The sequence below is a fragment of the Pseudophryne corroboree genome, chromosome 2, assembly GCF_028390025.1.
Source record: "Pseudophryne corroboree isolate aPseCor3 chromosome 2, aPseCor3.hap2, whole genome shotgun sequence".
Taxonomy (NCBI): Eukaryota; Metazoa; Chordata; class Amphibia; order Anura; family Myobatrachidae; genus Pseudophryne; species Pseudophryne corroboree.
Window position 1 is genome coordinate 865,010,234 of NC_086445.1, and position 19,267 is coordinate 865,029,500.

The following is a 19,267-nucleotide window of genomic DNA, read 5'->3' on the forward strand; positions in this document are numbered from 1 at the left end:
GTATGTATGTATGTATGTATGTACACAGTCTATTTGCAGGGTGTTAGGGCTTTCCAGATGTGTAAAAGTAAAGCTTAAGTGCTTCATACTTTCAACTTTTAGGACTGCACTCCCGAAACATTAATAGAACAAATACATTTTCAAGTTACCACAGTCCCAGACTGCTGCCATCACGCTATATATATATATTTATATATATATATATATATATATATATATATATATATATATATACAGGTTGAGTATCCCTTATCCAAAACGCTTGGGACCAGAGGTATTTTGGATATGGGATTTTTCCGTATTTTGGAATAATTAGATACCATAATGAGATATCATGGTGATGGGACCTAAATCTAAGCACAGAATGCATTTATGTGACATATACACCTTATACACACAGCCTGAAGGTCATTTTAGCCAATATTTTTTATAACTTTGTACATTAAACAAAGTGTGTGTACAGTCACACAATTCATTTATGTTTCATATACACCTGATACACACAGCCTGAAGGTCATTTAATACAATATTTTTAATAACTTTGTGTATTAAACAAAGTTTGTGTACACCGAGTCATCAAAAAACAAAGGTTTCAATATCTCAGTCTCACTCAAAAAAGTCCGTATTTCGGAATATTCCGTATTTCGGAATATTTGGATATGGGATACTCAACCTGTATATATATATATATATATATAAAATGTTTTTTTTTTTTTTTTTTTACATATCCGGAAACCCCCCCTTGCAAATCCTGCGTTTGCCCCTGATATGCCACTGTCTGCATTCTGTTGGGATCCCGACTGCCGGGATTGTGTACCCAAGCCATTGTAACATAATGGGGTAACCAGTGTATAGTAACAGAAATATAAGTGCAAACATATTGCATGCACATGTATACTGTCATAATTATGGTAAAATATAGTGCTAGAACAAGAGGAGGGAGGAAAATACATACTGGTGAGAGACAACGAACACATATATTGGGGGAAATTAATTGTTTGAAAAGTCGGTTGGGTGTCTTTTTTTCCCTATTAGATAAGAAAAAAAGCAGACACCCGACTGATATTTCAAGCAATTGAATACCCCCGTAGAGACTTTACGAGTTTAGGAGAAGCTGGCTACTTTGCTTTACCAGATATATTGTTTCATTTATTTTGAGTAATTATTACAATATGAATTACAACACTTGATATTAAACACGGGCAGCCCGGGACAGAATGCGCATGCGAAGTACAACTCAGGCGGACACTACACGTCCCATAATGCTATGCGGCCGAGCAGGGGTTCTCGCGAGATTTAGCCTGCAAGCCCTTGCTGATATTGGTCGGGAAACCCCTCGTTCTTCCTTTTCCCCGAGATGGCTCCGAAAGCAAAGAAGGAAGGTGAGAGCTGCGGGGATGTGCTGGGGCTTCAGCCGATGGTATGGGTCTTCCTTGCCAGGCAGAGGGGAGCTGGGAATACAGCAGTGCGGCCGGGCCGGGGTGTGCGCATGTTGCAGGGCTCAGACACGTGTGGAATCGTGCGAGGCCTGGTAGCCGTCACAGCATGTGCCGCCGGGGGAGCAGAGGGCCGGGGAACCACACGGCGGGCAGGGCCCGGTACACATGATGTTTTATGCGATCAAAGTATGATCTCCGTGATTCCACCTATGTACTGATGTACCGGGCCCACATGTGGCGGGGAGGGAGCCAGGTCATCCCTGTGGGCTTCATCTCTGTACAGCGGGGCTGCTGGGTTGTAGTGTGGAGCTGGCAGTAAATATCGCATTACTGCCTGTCCATTTTGCCCCTTCCCCACCAGAGCTTACACTCTAAATTCCCTCCCCATCACGCTTCTCTTAACACCGGTGCAGTGCTGCGACCAGATATTACACAGGCAAAAGGATCGATCATAATTTATTTGTTAGCTATTAGCTTTTAGTACAATTCCTGCGGTGTGTTCTGGGAAGAAAAAAAAGTATGTTGTATTTTTCACCTAGTTTCAGCTTTATAACTTTTTTTTTTTTTTTTTTTAGGGTTGACCCAACTTCGTGCAATGCATTGTATCCATCCAGTAGCCCTTAGATCATGGGCCTTCAACCTGTGGCCCTCCAGATGCTGTGGAACTACACATCCCAGCATGCTGTGCCTCGGTTTTAGCATACCTTAATAGTAAAACTGCGGAAGGGCATGCCAGGATGTGTAGTTGCACCGCAGGTTGAAGACCCATGTGCCTAGACTGTGTTTTTATATGCACCACTATGGGGCTACATGTTAAAATGTATGGATTAGTGGTGAAGTGTGCTGTTGCAGTGGGACAATTGATTTGACCCCTTTTAGTTTATTTTTTTTAATTCTTATTTATCTTCATTGTATTTGTATATGTTGAGTTGTTACTACTTACACATTTTAGTTATGAGTTTGTTGGCTAAAACATTTCTACTTTATTTGCTAGCTGTCCCTGCCAAGACTGAAGCGAAGTCTAAGGCTCTCAAGGCCAAAAAGGCTGTTTTAAAAGGTGTGCACAGTCACAAGAAGAAGAAGATCCGGACTTCTCCTACATTCCGGAGGCCTAAAACCTTGAGACTTAGGAGGCAACCCAAGTACCCCAGGAAAAGTGCCCCCACAAGGAACAAGTATGTTTGCAAACAGCCTATATTTAGAATGGGACAAATTCTGTTTTTATTAGGCACCTTACAACTAGCTGATCACTCAACTTTTCCTCTAAAAATATGATAGTTTTTGTTAAAACATTATGGGGTCGATTCAATTCTCAGACAGTTGAATAGCGCTGGGAATTAGCTCCTGGTGCCATTCAATACAGCGCCAAGTGACAATTGTCAAGAATTATTCTCTCAGCCCGGGGGGGGGGGGGGGGCGCGAGGCGAGAGGAAATCTGACAAAAGTGCAGCCGGCGCGAGGCTGATTCTGTCGGGAATCGGCATCGCGCCGGGGAGTTAAGTCGGAGAATGCCCGTTCTCCCGACAAATCAACCTGTTAAATCCGGGAGAACGGGCATTCACCAACTTAACATGATCTGAATTGAATAGCGACAGGAGCTAATTCCCGATGCTATTCAACTGTCGAAGAATTGAATTGACCCCTATGAATACTAGCCATATTGTAATAAATGACATGACTTTGCATTCTGTGTGAGACTTCTGGGTACAAATGATGTGTTCTAAAGCGATCAAAGCCTGAATGTCTATGATTGCACTTATTTTTACTGATGTATACCTGACCTCACATTACCATTTCATTTAAAGTTAATCTGTACATACAATAGTAGCATATGTTGCCTTTCAGCACTGTGGATATCATAAGTTACTGTCTAAAGCACTGTACACACGCTCAGCACACAACTCTCCCCCTACGCAGTGTGTGCTGAGCACAAGGGGGGTGCTCACTACACACAGCAGCAAAGTGAGCGATCTACTAGATTTGGCATGCATGCAATCTAGAGTTGGCAATAGAGCTATGGGCATACATACGGAGAGATCTGTGTTTAATTTCTAAGCAATCCAGTCAGAATTGTTCACTTTACAAAACTTACCTGGAATGACTTAAAGATATTAATATGTATAGTTTAGAGTGGAGAAGGTCCAGGGGGGTTCTTAATAAAAATATATTAAGGGTCTTAACAAGGTACTGGAGGAGGACATTCTTCAAAGATAGAGATGTATTAGAACATGAAAACATGGGTAGTTGATAAGGGGTATATTCAATTGAAGTCGAAAGCTGCCGCATGTCGAAAAGACGGCAGTTTTCGACTCTTAAATTGGAAGGGGTTCCGACCTATTCAATATAGCCCCAAACTATTCGACAAATCGAGGAATTCGACTTGTCAAAAAGCACGTGGATCGGCGGAATAGCTGCCGATCCGCGTGCTGGTGTTGAAAACTGGGCCAAAACCTGTCCATCTCAATTTGACTTTAAAAAAAGTCGAATTGAGATGCGGGAGCAGACGGGGGAGAGCAGCGCTTCAGCAGCGTAGCCGGAGGATGTCACAGCGTCTCCCCTCCCGCATCTCAAATTGACTTTTTTAAAGTCTGATCCATTCCGACGAATGTTGGAATGGATCTGACTTCAATTGAATATACCCCATAGTCTCCCATCAGAGGTTAGAGGCTAATACAGTAGAGCAATTTAAACACGATTGGGATAGGCATAAGAATATCCTTACAGAGACCTAAGGAACAAATAGGGTTGAAGTTGCCAAAAGTATAAAAGAAAAAGGGGCAGACTGGATGGGCCCCTCAAATTCTGTTTCTCACACTTTTGTCATTACATAGAATTACAATACTGTTTTAGTTAGTGTGGTTCCAGTTTAATGTTAGAAGCATTTTGTTTGTTTTCCATTCATATGCATCCTTACTTATACATATCTTAATGAGTTATGAAAAGCGGTAAGCTGCCTTGCAACCTGCACTTATAGTTGTTTCAGCTATAATGTTAATGTGTAAATTCTTCCTATCCTTGCTGCGGTCTCAAATAATAGACTCAACCTGCTGGGCAGCTGCAGTGTGGTATATACGTTATATGTACAATGAAGATTCTGGTGCTGCTCATTTAACCTGACTCCGACCCCACCATTACTGAGACAAAAAAAATGTAGTCTTCACACTAGGCTGTTTACCAGGGCACCACACCCTGGCCACCTTTTAATGGCAAAAGGCACCTTGCCATTTTAGTGGCGCCCTACTAATCAGTCTGCCCTGTGCCTAGCCACCCGTGGGCTGCAGTGTCCCGCATGTGGGAAAAGAGGGGGTGTAGTGATCACTGGTGGGTGAATAGATGCCATGCGAATTTGCACAGCATCTATTTACAGTGAGCAGCTTTGGGTGTAAGTCCAGCACTCCCAAGAGTGACGCTGACTGGGCCATGCCCCTTTTCGGTTGTGCACAGTGACGCCATGCCCATATCTCTTCTGAATGACCTTAAATCTCCAGTGATAAAATAATGTTAAAGTTGGTAGTGGTAGAAGAGAATGTTATTCAGCATTTTACTCTTGGTTTCAGGCTTGATCATTATGCCATCATCAAGTTCCCTCTGACCACAGAGTCTGCCATGAAGAAGATCGAGGACAATAACACTCTGGTTTTCATTGTTGATGTGAAAGCAAACAAGCATCAGATAAAACAGGCAGTGAAAAAGCTGTATGACATAGATGTGGCCAAAGTAAACACCCTCATCAGGTGAGCAACCTTTGTGTTCAGTGATATTCCAAGGCCTGACCTGCTTATGCACATGATGGAAATCATATTCTGTCTGACATCTCTGATGTTTTCAAAGGAACCACTGATGCATTAGAGGAGGGCTAAATATATGTATATAATGACTGCATGACAAGTAATGTGGGATCTTTATACATTGCAGGCCAGACGGTGAGAAGAAGGCATATGTCCGTCTAGCTCCTGACTATGATGCGCTTGATGTTGCTAACAAGGTAAAGTTTGTTTCAGAGTATTTCTGTTAATTAGTTGTTTGAAAGCACAAGTACTTGATTGAGGCAGCTGATTGTAATGCCCACTGAGGTATGCTCTATCGTCCTAGTGGATGCTGGGGTTCCTGAAAGGACCATGGGGAATAGCGGCTCCGCAGGAGACAGGGCACAAAAAGTAAAGCTTTAGGATCAGGTGGTGTGCACTGGCTCCTCCCCCTATGACCCTCCTCCAAGCCTCAGTTAGATTTTTGTGCCCGGCCGAGAAGGGTGCAATCTAGGTGGCTCTCCTAAAGAGCTGCTTAGAAAAGTTTAGCTTAGGTTTTTTATTTTACAGTGAGTCCTGCTGGCAACAGGATCACTGCAACGAGGGACTTAGGGGAGAAGAAGTGAACTCACCTGCGTGCAGGATGGATTGGCTTCTTGGCTACTGGACATTAGCTCCAGAGGGACGATCACAGGTACAGCCTGGATGGTCACCGGAGCCTCGCCGCCGGCCCCCTTGCAGATGCTGAGAAGAGGTCCAGAATCGGCGGCAGAAGACTCCTCAGTCTTCTTAAGGTAGCGCACAGCACTGCAGCTGTGCGCCATTTTCCTCTCGGCACACTTCACACGGCAGTCACTGAGGGTGCAGGGCGCTGGGAGGGGGGCGCCCTGGGAGGCAAATGAAAACCTTTTTTTGGCTAAAAATACCTCACATATAGCCTCCGGGGGCTATATGGAGATATTTAACCCCTGCCAGAATCCGTTAAGAGCGGGAGACGAGGCCGCCGAAAAAGGGGCGGGGCCTATCTCCTCAGCACACAGCGCCATTTTCCCTCACAGAAAGGCTGGAGGGAAGGCTCCCAGGCTCTCCCCTGCACTGCACTACAGAAACAGGGTTAAAACAGAGAGGGGGGGCACTAATTTGGCGTTAGAAATATATAAAAAAGATGCTATAAGGGAAAACACTTATATAAGGTTGTCCCTATATAATTATAGCGTTTTTGGTGTGTGCTGGCAAACTCTCCCTCTGTCTCCCCAAAGGGCTAGTAGGTCCTGTCCTCTATCAGAGCATTCCCTGTGTGTGTGCTGTGTGTCGGTACGTGTGTGTCGACATGTATGAGGACGATGTTGGTGAGGAGGCGGAGCAATTGCCTGTAATGGTGATGTCACTCTCTAGGGAGTAGACACCGGAATGGATGGCTTATTTAGGGAATTACGTGATAATGTCAACACGCGCCAAGGTCGGTTGACGACATGAGACGGCCGACAAACAATTAGTACCGGTCCAGACGTCTCAAAAACACCGTCAGGGGTTTTAAAACGCCCGTTTACTTTAGTCGGTCGACACAGACACAGACAGGGACACTGAATCCAGTGTCGACGGTGAATAAACGTATTCCTTATTAGGGCCACACGTTAAGGGCAATGAAGGAGGTGTTACATATTTCTGATACTACAAGTACCACAAAAGAGGGTATTATGTGGGATGTGAAAAAACTACCGTAGTTTTTCCTGAATCAGATAAATTAAATGAAGTGTGTGATGATGCGTGGGTTCCCCCCGATAGAAAATATGGGCGGTATACCCTTTCCCGCCAGAAGTTAGGGCGCGTTGGGAAACACCCCTTAGGGTGGATAAGGCGCTCACACGCTTATCTGAACAAGTGGCGGTACCGTCTATAGATAGGGCCGTCCTCAAGGAGCCAGCTGACAGGAGGCTGGAAAAATATCATAAAAAGTATATACACACATACTGGTGTTATACTGCGACCAGCGATCGCCTCAGCCTGGATGTGCAGAGCTGGGGTGGCTTGGTCGGATTCCCTGACTAAAAATATTGATACCCTTGACAGGGACAGTATTTTATTGACTATAGAGCATTTAAAGGATGTATTTCTATATATGCGAGATGCACAGAGGGATATTTGCACTCTGGCATCAAGAGTAAGTGCGATGTCCATATCTGCCAGAAGATGTTTATGGACACGACAGTGGTCAGGTGATGCAGATTCCAAACGGCACAAAGGTGTATTGCCGTATAAAGGAAGAGGAGTTATTTGGGGTCGGTCCATCGGACCTGGTGGCCACGGCAACTGCTGGAAAATCCACCGTTTTTACCCTAAGTCACATCTCTGCAGAAAAAGACACCGTCTTTTCAGCTTCAGTCCTTTCGTCCCTATAAGAGTCATATCTGCCCAGGGATAGAGGAAAGGGAAGAAGACTGCAGCAGGCAGCCCATTCCCAGGAACAGAAGCGTTCCACCGCTTCTGACAAGCTCTCAGCATGACGCTGAGACCGTACAGGACCCCTGGATCCTACAAGTAGTATCCCAGGGGTACAGTTTGGAATGCCGAGACGTTTCCCCTGCGCAGGCTCCTGAAGTCTGCTTTACCAAGGTCTCCCTCCGACAAGGAGGCAGTATGGGAAAAAATTCACGAGCTGTATTCCCAGCAGGTGATAATTAAATTACCCCTCCTACAACAAGAAAAGGGGGTATTATTCCACACTATATTGTGGTACTGAAGCCAGAAGGCTAGGTGAGACCTATTCTAAATCTAAAAAAATTTGAACACTTACAAAGGTTCAAATCAAGATGGAGTCACTCAGAGCAGTGATAACGAACCGGGAAGAAGGGGACTATCTGGTGTCCCGAGACATCAGGGATGCTTACCTCCATGTCCCAAATTTGCCCTTATCACTAAGGGTACCTCAGGTTCGTGGTACAGAACTGTCACTATCAGTTTCAGACGCTGCCGTTTGGATTGTCTACGGCACCCCGGGTCTTTACCAAGGTAATGGCCGAAATGATGGTTCTTCTTCGAAAAAAAGGCGTCTTAATTATCCCTTACTTGGACGATCTCCTGATAAGGGCAAAGTCCAGGGAACAGTTGGAGGTCGGAGTAGCACTATCTCGGATACTGTTACAACAGCAGGGGTGGATTCTAAATATTCCAAAATCGCAGCTGATCCCGACAACAAGTCTCCTGTGCTTAGGGATGATTCTGGACACAGTCCAGAAAAAGGTGTTTCTCCCGGAAGAGAAAGCCAGGGAGTTATCCGAGCTAGTCAGGAACCTCCTAAAATCAGTGCATCATTGCACAAGGGCCATGGTAAAAAAAATGGTGACTTCCTTCGAAGCAATTCCAGTCGGCAGATTTCATGCAAGAACTTTTCAGTGGGATCTGCTGGACAAATGGTCCGGATCGCATCTTCAGATGCATCAGCGGATAACCCTATATCCAAGGACAAGGGTGTCTCTCCTGTGGTGGTTACAGAGTGCTCATCTTCTAGAGGGCCGCAGATTCGGCATTCAGTTTTGGATGTTGGTGACCACGGAGGCCAGCCCGAGAGGCTGGGGAGCAGTCACACAAGGAAAAAATTTCCAGGGAGTGTGATCAAGTCTGGAGATTTTTTTCCACATAAATATAGCTAAGGGTAAATTTATAATGCTCTAAGCTTAGCAAGACCTCTGCTTCAAGGTCAGCCGGTATTGATCCAGTGGGATAAAACATCACGGCAGTCGCCCACGTAAATAGACAGGGCGGCACAAGAAGCAGGAGGGCAGTGGCAAAAACTGCAAGGACTTTTCGCTGGGCGGAAAATCATGTGATAGCACTGTCAGCAGTGTTTCATTCCGGGAATGGAAACTGGGAAGCAGACTTCCTCAGTAGGCACGACCTCCACCCGGCAGAGTGGGAACTTCATGGGGAAGTTTTCCACATAATTGTAAACCGTTGGGAATTACCAAAGGTGGACATGATGGCGTCCCGTCTGAACAAAAAACGGGACAGGTATTGCGCCAGGTTAAGAGACCCTCAGGCAATAGCTGGTGACGTTCTGGTAACACCGTGGGTGTACCAGTCGGTGTATGTGTTCCATCCTCTGCTTTTCATACCTAAGGTACTGAGAATTATAAGACGTAGAGGAGTAAGAACTATACTCATGGCTCCGGATTGGCCAAGAAGGACTTGGTACCCGGAACTTCAAGAGATGCTCACAGAGGACTTATGGCCTCTGCCGCTAAGAAGGGACTTGTTTCAGCAAGTACCATGTCTGTTCCAAGACTTACCGCAGCTGCGTTTGACGGCATGGCGGTGGAACGCCGGATCCTAAGGGAAAAGGCATTCAGGAAGAGGTCATTCCTACCCTGGTCAAAGCCAGAAAGGAGGTGACCGCACAACATTATCACCACATGTGGCGAAAATATGTTGCGTGGTGTGAGGCCAGGAAGGCCCCACGAAGAAATTTCAACTCGGTCGATTCCTGCATTTCTTGCAAACAGGAGTGTCTATGGGCCTCAAATTGGGGTCCATTAAGGTTCAAATTTCGGCCCTGTCGATTTTTCTTCCAGAAAGAATTGGCTTCAGTTCCTGAAGTCCAGAAGTTTGTCAAGGGAGTATTGCATATACAACCCCCTTTTGTGCCTCCAGTGGCACTGTGGGATCTCAACGTAGTTCTGGGATTCCTCAAAACACATTGGTTTAAAACCAGTCAAATCTGTGGATTTGAAGCATCTCACATGAAAAGTGAACATGCTCTTGGACCTGGCCTGGACCAGGCGAGTGTCAAATTGGTGGTTTTTTTCTCAAAAAAGCCCATATCTGTTTGTCCATTCGGACAGGGCAGAGCTGCGGACTCGTCCCCAGTTCTCTCCCTAAGGTGGTGTCAGTGTTTCACCTGAACCAGCTTATTGTGGTGTCTTGCGCCTACTAGGGACTTGGAGGACTCCAAGTTGCTAGATGTGGTCAGGGCCCTGAAAATATAGGTTCCAGGACGGCTGGAGTCGGGAAAACTGACTTGCTGTTATCCTGTATGCACCCAACAAACTGGGTGCTCTTGCTTTTAAGCAGACTTTTACTAGTTGGATGTGTAATACAATTCAGCTTGCACATTCTGTGGCAGGCCTGCCACAGCCAAAATATGTAAATGCCCATTCCACAAGGAAGGTGGGCTCATCTTGGGCGGCTGCCCGAGGGGTCTCGGCTTTACAACTTTGCCGAGCGGCTATTTAGTCAGGGGCAAACACGTTTGTAAAATCCTACAAATTTGATACCCTGGCTAAGGAGGACCTGGAGTTCTCTCATTCGGTGCTGCAGAGTCATCCGCACTCTCCCGCCCGTTTGGGAGCTTTGGTATAATCCCCATGGTCCTTTCAGGAACCCCAGCATCCACTAGGACGATAGAGAAAATAAGAATTTACTTACCGATAATTCTATTTCTCGGAGTCCGTAGTGGATGCTGGGCGCCCATCCCAAGTGCGGATTATCTGCATTACTTGTACATAGTTACAAAAATCGGGTTATTATTGTTGTGAGCCATCTTTTCAGAGGCTCCGCTGTTATCATACTGTTAACTGGGTTCAGATCACAGGTTGTACAGTGTGATTGGTGTGGCTGGTATGAGTCTTACCCGGGATTCATAAATCCTTCCTTATTGTGTACGCTCGTCCGGGCACAGTACCTAACTGAGGCTTGGAGGAGGGTCATAGGGGGAGGAGCCAGTTCACACCACCTGATCCTAAAGCTTTACTTTTTGTGCCCTGTCTCCTGCGGAGCCGCTATTCCCCATGGTCCTTTCAGGAACCCCAGCATCCACTACGGACTCCGAGAAATAGAATTATCGGTAAGTAAATTCTTATTTTTAACTCTTGAAGTGCATCCCAGCCAAACACCCCTCCCACCGAACCATTTCATCCCGAATAAAACTGAGATTTCTAAATATATGAAACTACCTGTACTCTGTAAAAAAAAAAAACAAAAAAAAAAACACCACCTAACCAGCACTGTAATTAAGCAGATCCATGCACTGTACAGCCACACATCCAATTCCTTGCAGCCACACACTACATAGATCTGCCCAGCCATAACGTGGTTCACCCCTTTTCTAAGTACGAGGTAAGCCTCAAATATTTAAAACTCTCCAGCTTGGAATTTTCGCTTTCTATGCAGGGGCAGATAGCTCAATGAATAGTGTCTTGACTGCAATATCATAGGCAATGGGTACGAATTCTGGGCACATCAGCGCCCTGAAATGTAATAAAGGACAGTATGACTGAACAGCAAAGAGCTATCAAGTCAAGTTCATGAATGCTGTATATGTATTACAATAAATGAGGTGGGGGTAGGAGATTCTGGGCTTCTAAAAATTGTGAAATGAAAGTAATTGGATAATTGACACATGCTGCCAACAGCGCCACCTACCCTGCAGTGCTATTTGCGGAGCACACATTTAGTTACCGCCCTGCACTATACACAAGTATCCCTTGCAGGCCAGCTGTCGGCAGCCTGGTCAGAATATGAACTGGCTTTTGTATGATTTCTCAAATTACAGCCGACTAATTCTTGAAAGTTCAATAACTTAAAAATACTGGGTACATGTGACAGGAGTGGACAATTCCATATGGTCATAGGAAAGACTGTACCTAACTGTATGTGTAAAACCTGTGGATTTGTCTCTTCATATGCTGATGGTTTCAGTAATGAGTATGTGCATATGATGAAAGCTTATTCTGTCTGAATACAATGATGTGTTCAAAGGAACCACTGATGCACAGTAGTGCTACAAGTTAGTACTGTATTTCTACTTTTGCCAGCATGTCCTATGACTCAACTCTGTGGTACACATGTCTGCATTGATATGCTTGGTTTATAGTTGGACTCGCACACCTAATTGTGACTAGTAACTTGTTCACAAGGTGGGACTTCTGCAAACGTAGAAATGTACAAGTTCTAGCTGAGTTATGAACAGGAGTTATAGAAGACTGCTTATGATCCTTGTATTTTATGATGAGATTTCTTCCAGCGTTCTGTTTAATAAACCTTTCCCCTAACTTTTTTTTCTCTTACAGATTGGCATCATCTAAACCTGCAGCCACATGTTCCATACAGAAATAAATCAAATAAACCAACTTTTATTTTGTCTTCTGTGAATTGTTACTTGTGTATACTTATGATGGTTAAAAGTAGTTTCCCCACTGCTGCACGGAACTGAAAATATCCAGGGCATCTAATGTTCATAATACAGTCTCTAGTCGCTGACTTGCAGTATGTTACTGCTACTTCAGGGAAATGAAGCATCACTTTTCTGCAGGTTTCTACCACTGTGGCAGCCATTACTTTCTCCACCTCAAAGCAATATGACTGTATTGGGGTTTTTATCATTTGATGTCTATTCTTCATGTCATACGGCAACATTTGCTAAATATACAGATGGAAAAACTCAGTGTGGTGCTGAATTGCTTTGTATGTTTAACAGGCAGTTTATTATATAACACGACTTGTGGTCTCTGCATTGAAAGCAATTGTGTGACGGAGAAATGTAAAAGGTCAAAGCTACTATGAAGTAATGAGTACCGGTATAAATACTCTTCTAAAGGCAATGGTGTGATGAGCAACCACCAACCATTCTGATATCTGGCGGTGGCCCTGGGCAGCAATAAAAACCTCCTGTGGTAAATACACATATATACATGTACAGCTGGGCAATGTACATGTATAAAAAGAGCCCCCGCCATGTTAAGAAATTTGAGCGGGACAGAAGCCCGCTGCCGAAGGGGTGGGGCTTCTCCCTCAGCACTCACCAGCGCCATTTTTCTCCACGGCACCGCTAAGAGGAAGCTCCCCGGACTCTCCCCTGCTTAACACACGGTGAAAGAAGGGTTTTAAAGTAGAGGGGGGGGGGGCACACAAAATTGGCGCATATACATGCTACAAAAGCGCTACTGGGTAAACGTGTTTTTTCCTGGGTCATATAGCGCTGGGGTGTGTGCTGGCATACTCTCTCTCTGTCTCTCCAAAGGGCCTGGGGGGGAACCTGTCTTCAGAAAAGAGCTTCCCTGTGTGTGTGGTGTCGGTACGCGTGTGTCGACATGTCTGAGGTTGAAGGCTCACCTAAGGAGGAGGGGGAGTGTATGAATGTTGGGTCTCCGTCGGCAGCGCCGACACCTGACTGGATGGATATGTGGAATGTTTTAAGTGCTAATGTTAATTTATTGCACAAGATAAGACAAAGCTGAAGCTAGGGTACAGTCAGGGAGTCAACCCATGTCTGTCCCAATGTCGCCGGGACCTTCGGGGTCTCAGAAGTGCCCACTATCCCAAATAGTTGACAGATACCGACACGGATTCAGACTCCAGTGTCGACTACGATGATGCAAAATTGCAGCCAAGGGTGGCTAAATGTATTCGATATATGATTATCGCAATTAAAGATGTTTTGCATATCACTGAGGAACCCCCTGTCCCTGACACGAGGGTACACATGTATAAGGGAAAGAAACCTGAGGTAACCTTTCCCTCTTCACATGAGCTGAACGAATTATGCGAAAAAGCGTGGGAAACTCCAGACAAAAAACTGCAGATTCCCAAAAGGATTCTAATAGCGTATCCTTTCCCGTCACAGGACAGAATACGGTGGGAATCCTCCCCTAGGGTAGACAATGCTTTGACACGCTTATCAAAAAAGATAGCGCTCCCATCCCAAGATACGGCTACCCTCAAGGATCCTGCTGACCGCAAGCAGGAGGTTACCTTGAAGTCCATTTACACACATTCTGGTACGTTACTCAGACCGGCAATTGCGTCGGCCTGGGTTTGTAGTGCTGTAGCAGCATGGGCAGATTCCTTATCAGCGGATATTGAGACCCTTGATAAGGATACAATTTTAATGACCCTAGGGTATATAAAAGATGCTGTCTTATATATGAGGGATGCTCAAAGAGACATTAGTTTACTGGGTTCCAGAATAAACGCTATGTCTATTTCTGCTAGGTGAGTCTTATGGACCCGACAGTGGACGGGTGATGCCAACTGAAAGAGGCATATGGAGTTTTTGCCTTACAAGGGTGAGGAATTGTTTGGAGAGGGCCTCTCGGACCTCGTCTCCACAACTACGGCAGGTAAATCAAATTTTTTGCCTTATATTCCCTCACAATCTAAGAAAGCGCCTCATTATCGAATGCAGTCCTTTCGTTCAAATAAAAGCAAAAGAGTACGTGGATCGTCCTTTCTTGCCAGGGGTAAGGGCAGAGGAAAAAAGCTGCACAACACAGCTAGTTCCCAGGAACAGAAGTCCTCCCCGGCCTCTGCAAAATCCACCGCATGACGCTGGAGCTCCCCTGAGGGAGTCCGCTCCAGTGGGGGCACGTCTTCGACTTTTCAGCCACATCTGGGTTCACTCACAGGTGGATCCCTGGGCAATAGAAATTGTTTCCCAGGGATACAAGCTGGAATTCGAAGAGGTGCCTCCTCGCCGGTTTTTTAAATCGGCGCTACCAACTTCTCCCCTGGAAAGGGAGATAGTGTTGCATGCGATTCACAAATTGTGTCTTCAACAAGTGGTGGCCGAGGTTCCCCTGCTTCAGAGAGGGAAGGGGTACTACTCAACTCTGTTTGTGGTCCCGAAACCGGACGGTTCGGTCAGACCCATTTTGAATTTAAAATCCCTGAATCTTTACTTAAAACGGTTCAAGTTCAAGATGGAATCGCTCAGAGCGGTCATCGCCAGCCTGGAAGGGGGGGATTTTATGGTATATCTGGACATAAAGGATGCATACCTGCATGTTCCCATATATCCTCCTCATTAGGCGTACCTGAGATTTGCGGTACAGGATTGTCATTACCAATTTCAGACGCCGTTTGGGCTATCCACGGCCCCAAGAATTTTCACCAAGGTAATGGTGGAAATGATGGTGCTCCTGCGCATGCAGGGTGTCACAATTATCCCATACTTGGACGATCTCATAAAAGCGAGATCACGGGAGAAGTTGCAGAACAGCGTATCCCTTTCACTGAAGGTGTTACAGCTACACGGCTGGATTCTCAATATTCCAAAGTCGCAGCTGAATCCTACGACTCGCCTGCCCTTCTTGGGCATGATTCTGGGGACAGACCAGAAAAGGTTTTTCCCGTTGAAGCCGAAACAAGTGTCAGTACATCATTGCACTCAAGTCCTGGGTAAAATGGTGGCGACATACGAAGCCATTCCCTTCGGCAGGTTCCATGCAAGGACTTTCCAATGGGACCTATTGGACAAATGGTCCGGTTCACATCTGCACATGCATCAGCGGATCACCCTGTCCCCCAGGGCCAGAGTATCTCCTGTGGTGGCTGCAGAGTGCTCACCTAGAGGGCCGCAGGTTCGGCATTCAGGATTGGATCCTGGTGACCACGGACGCGAGCCTCCGAGGTTGGGGAGCAGTCACACAGGGAAGAAATTTCCAAGGCCTTTGGTCAAGTCAAGAGGCTTGTCTTCACATCACCATCCTGGAACTAAGGGCCATATACAACGCCCTACGTCAAGCGGAGACCTTACTTCGCGACCGTCCAGTTCTGATCCAGTCAGACAATGTCACCGCAGTAGCTCATATAAACTGCCAAGGCGGCACAAGGAGCAGAGTGGCGATGGCGGAAGCCACCAGAATTCTTTGCTGGGCGGAGAATCATGTAAGCGCACTGTCAGCAGTGTTTATTCCGGGAGTGGACAACTGGAAAGCAGACTTCCTCAGAAGACACGACCTGCATCCAGGAGAGTGGAGACTTCATCAGGAAGTCTTCGCACAGATTGCAAGTCGGTGGGGACTGCCCCAAATAGACATGATGGCGTCCCGTCTCAACAAAGAGCTACAAAGGTATTGCGCCAGGTCAAGAGACCCTCAGGCGGTAGCTGTGGACGCCCTAGTGACACCGTGGGTGTTCCAGTCGGTCTATGTATTTCCTCCTCTTCCTCTCATACCCAAGGTGTTGAGGATAATAAGAAAAAGAGGAGTGAGAACTATACTCATTGTTCCAGATTGGCCACGAAGGACCTGGTATCCGGATCTGCAGGAAATGCTCACAGAAGATCCGTGGCCTCTTCCTCTAAGACAGGACCTGTTGCAACAGGGTCCCTGTCTGTTCCAAGACTTACCGCGGCTGCGTTTGACGGCATGGCGGTTGAACGCCGGATCCTAGCGGAAAAAGGTATTCCTGATGAGGTCATTCCTACACTAATAAAGGCTAGGAAGGACGTGACATCTAAACATTGTCACCGAATATGGAGAAAATATGTTTCTTGGTGTGAGGCCAGGAATGCTCCTACGGAAGAATTCCATCTAGGCCGTTTTCTTCACTTCCTACAAACTGGAGTGAATTTGGGCCTAAAATTAGGCTCCATTAAAGTTCAGATTTCGGCCTTATCCATTTTCTTTCAAAAGGAATTGGCCTCTCTGCCTGAAGTACAGACTTTTGTAAAGGGAGTACTGCATATTCAGCCTCCTTTTGTACCTCCGGTGGCGCCTTGGGACCTTAGCGTGGTGTTAAGTTTTCTCAAGTCACATTGGTTTGAACCACTTAAAACAGTGGAGTTGAAATATCTCACTTGGAAGGTGGTCATGTTGTTAGCCTTGGCTTCGGCTAGGCGAGTTTCGGAATTAGGGGCTTTTATGTGATAAAGCCGCTATCTGGTTTTCCATATGGATAGAGCGGAATTGCGGACCCGTCCTCAATTCCTACCTAAGGTGGTCTCATCCTTTCATATGAACCAACCTATTGTCGTGCCTGTGGCTACACGTGACTTGGAGGATTCCGAGTCCCTTGATGTGGTCAGGGCTTTGAAGATTTACGTGGCCAGAACGGCTAGGATCAGAAAAACAGAAGCACTGTTTGTCCTGTATGCAGCCAACAAGGTTGGCGGCCCTGCTTCAAAGCAGACTATTGCTTGCTGGATCTGTAACACGATTCAGCAGGCGCATTCTACGGCAGGATTGCCGTTACCAAAATCGGTTAAGGCCCATTCCACTAGGAAGGTGGGCTCGTTTTGGGCGGCTGCCCGAGGGGTCTCGGCACTACAGCTGTGCCGAGCTGCTACATGGTCGGAGTCAACATCTTTGCAAAGTTCTATAAGTTTGATACCCTGGCTGATGAGGACCTCCTGGTTGCTCAATCGGTGCTGCAGAGTAATTTGCACTCTCCCGCCCGTTTGGGAGCTTTGGTATAAACCCCATGGTCCTTACGGAGTCCCCAGCATCCTCTAGGACGTAAGAGAAAATAAGATTTTAAACCTACCGGTAAATCTTTTTCTCCTAGTCCGTAGAGGATGCTGGGCGCCCGTCCCAGTGCGGACGAAATCTGCAAGGCTTGTATATAGTTGTTGCTTACATAAGGGTTATGTTACAGTTGAGATCAGTCTTTAGCTGAAACTGGTTTTGTTCATACTGTTAACTGGTTGCGTATATTCCAGGTTATACGGTGTGGGCTGGTATGAATTTTGCCCTTAGATTAACAAAATCCTTTCCTCATATTGTCCATCTCCTCTGGGCACAGTTTCTCTAATTGAGGTCTGGAGGAGGGGCATAGAGGGAGGAGCCAGTGCACACCCATTCTTAAGTTCTTTATAGTGCCCATATCTCCTGCGGAGCCCGTCTATACCCCATGGTCCTTACGGAGTCCCCAGCATCCTCTACGGACTAGGAGAAAAAGATTTACCGAAATCTTTTTTTTTTTTCTTTTTTTTTATATATATATTTACCCCTCCAGCCCAAAAAATCGTAACTGATGATTTGTCCCTTCAAAACTGTTAATAACATTGTTTTTTAAAATTTATTTTATTTAATAAAGTTTAAAAAGTATTTTTCTAAATATTTAAACATTATATTATGCACATCTGCAGAATGGATCTCATCAAAAACGGGGGGACAGGGGGGCGTGGCCTGGCAGGCAAGCTGGACGGACGTGCCTGTGTAGCTCCAGCTGCCAGCGTGTAAAGTGCATTTTCTGACCCTCATTCCAGCCCTTCTCACTGTCCTCTGAATATTGCCCTAGTGCCCCCTGCACTCGGTGTGTCGGGTCCTGAAGCCGGGGGAGGCCTCCTGCCTCCTTGCGGGTTGGGGCCTGCGCGCCTAGCAGAAGCCGGGGGCTGGATTTATACTGGGTCCCGGATGTGGTGGACCCCGTGTGGCGACGTGAGCCGACTGGCCCAGCGGAGTGACCCTCACCTTGCACGGCTCCGTTCTCCTCGAAGTCCCGCCTGCGGCCTCCGTGTGCGCCGTGAAGTGCTCTCTGCCTGCCCGGCGGGAGAGGGGACCTGGTGCGCATGGCCGCTTGCTTCTGCCTGGTGAGACGGGACTTGTGGTTGCTAGAGCAGCCGCCGCGGGTCCCCGGAAGCCAGCGGCCGCTTCTTCCACCGCGACGGCTGCACTGGATGCGGCTCTTCTCTGCCTCGCTGACGCCGCCTGCCTCCTGGCCTCTGATGCCCGGGGAGCCCTGCACTCGGAGCCTGTAGAGGTGAGCTCGGATCGCCTCAGCTTCTTTGGGTGCCGGTGGCCATATTGGACCTGGAGCCCGGGATACTACTGTCACTCCCAGCAGTTAGAGGTAGGGGTGGGGTGCCCTGGCTACAGGCTGGACACTCTGCCCTGACACTGCCTGTCTGTACCACATCATTCTATCAAAGGGGGGGACCAGATCACGCTGGGCTGCAGCAATTGGGATCAGGGGGGACCCCCTGAGGTCGTTCTTTAAATACTGGGAGTGCCTCTGCTGTATCTGTTCTTCGCCTCGGCTACATTGCTTCACCTATGATATTTGATGCTGGAGCTCCATCTGCTGGTGGCTTTATTGTTTAATTTCGGCTGCTTGAGAGAACCTACTTCCTTTATAATGTGATTCATTGGAACCTGCCCTGGGTCTTGGGACCGCCTATATCATAATAATTGCAATGTTCTAATCCTGCTACCGGGACTTTTCTAGCACTGTAATGCAGTGATTCTCTCTAGCTGTTCTACCCGTATGATCCACCGTGCCTAGCAGTAACAGAAAGCAACACGGTGCGGACCTGAGCCAGAGCCTGAAAAAATTTGCCTACTTAAACACAATCTCCAGGACAGGGGG

The 19,267-nt window shown here is 46.7% G+C and overlaps 1 protein-coding gene and 4 non-coding genes across 5 annotated transcripts; all 5 read left to right on the top strand.

The window, feature by feature from the left end:
* Positions 1-1,274: 1,274 nt before the first annotated feature.
* On the top strand, positions 1,275-12,309 carry RPL23A (ribosomal protein L23a). The gene is made up of 5 exons (XM_063955889.1): positions 1,275-1,382; positions 2,434-2,614; positions 4,997-5,173; positions 5,355-5,424; positions 12,250-12,309. Exons 1-5 carry the CDS (start codon positions 1,358-1,360, stop codon positions 12,262-12,264), a joined length of 468 nt encoding a protein of 155 aa, XP_063811959.1. The 5' UTR covers positions 1,275-1,357; the 3' UTR covers positions 12,265-12,309.
* Positions 1,598-1,663, top strand: LOC135054262 (small nucleolar RNA Z17). The gene has a single exon (XR_010243462.1). It is a non-coding gene; the product is annotated as a small nucleolar RNA Z17 (small nucleolar RNA).
* On the top strand, positions 3,143-3,216 carry LOC135054264 (small nucleolar RNA Z17). The gene has a single exon (XR_010243463.1). It is a non-coding gene; the product is annotated as a small nucleolar RNA Z17 (small nucleolar RNA).
* LOC135054250 (small nucleolar RNA SNORD42) lies at positions 5,220-5,285 on the top strand. The gene has a single exon (XR_010243451.1). It is a non-coding gene; the product is annotated as a small nucleolar RNA SNORD42 (small nucleolar RNA).
* On the top strand, positions 11,889-11,953 carry LOC135054251 (small nucleolar RNA SNORD42). The gene has a single exon (XR_010243452.1). It is a non-coding gene; the product is annotated as a small nucleolar RNA SNORD42 (small nucleolar RNA).
* Positions 12,310-19,267: the final 6,958 nt, after the last annotated feature.

Excerpts from the sequence above, each read along its gene's own strand:
- RPL23A (XM_063955889.1), top strand. The coding sequence starts at position 1,358 with ATGGCTCCGAAAGCAAAGAAGGAAG. Across the intron at positions 1,383-2,433 it reads TCCGAAAGCAAAGAAGGAAG|CTGTCCCTGCCAAGACTGAA; the intron begins GTGAGAGCTGCG and ends TTTATTTGCTAG. Across the intron at positions 5,174-5,354 it reads AAAGTAAACACCCTCATCAG|GCCAGACGGTGAGAAGAAGG; the intron begins GTGAGCAACCTT and ends TATACATTGCAG.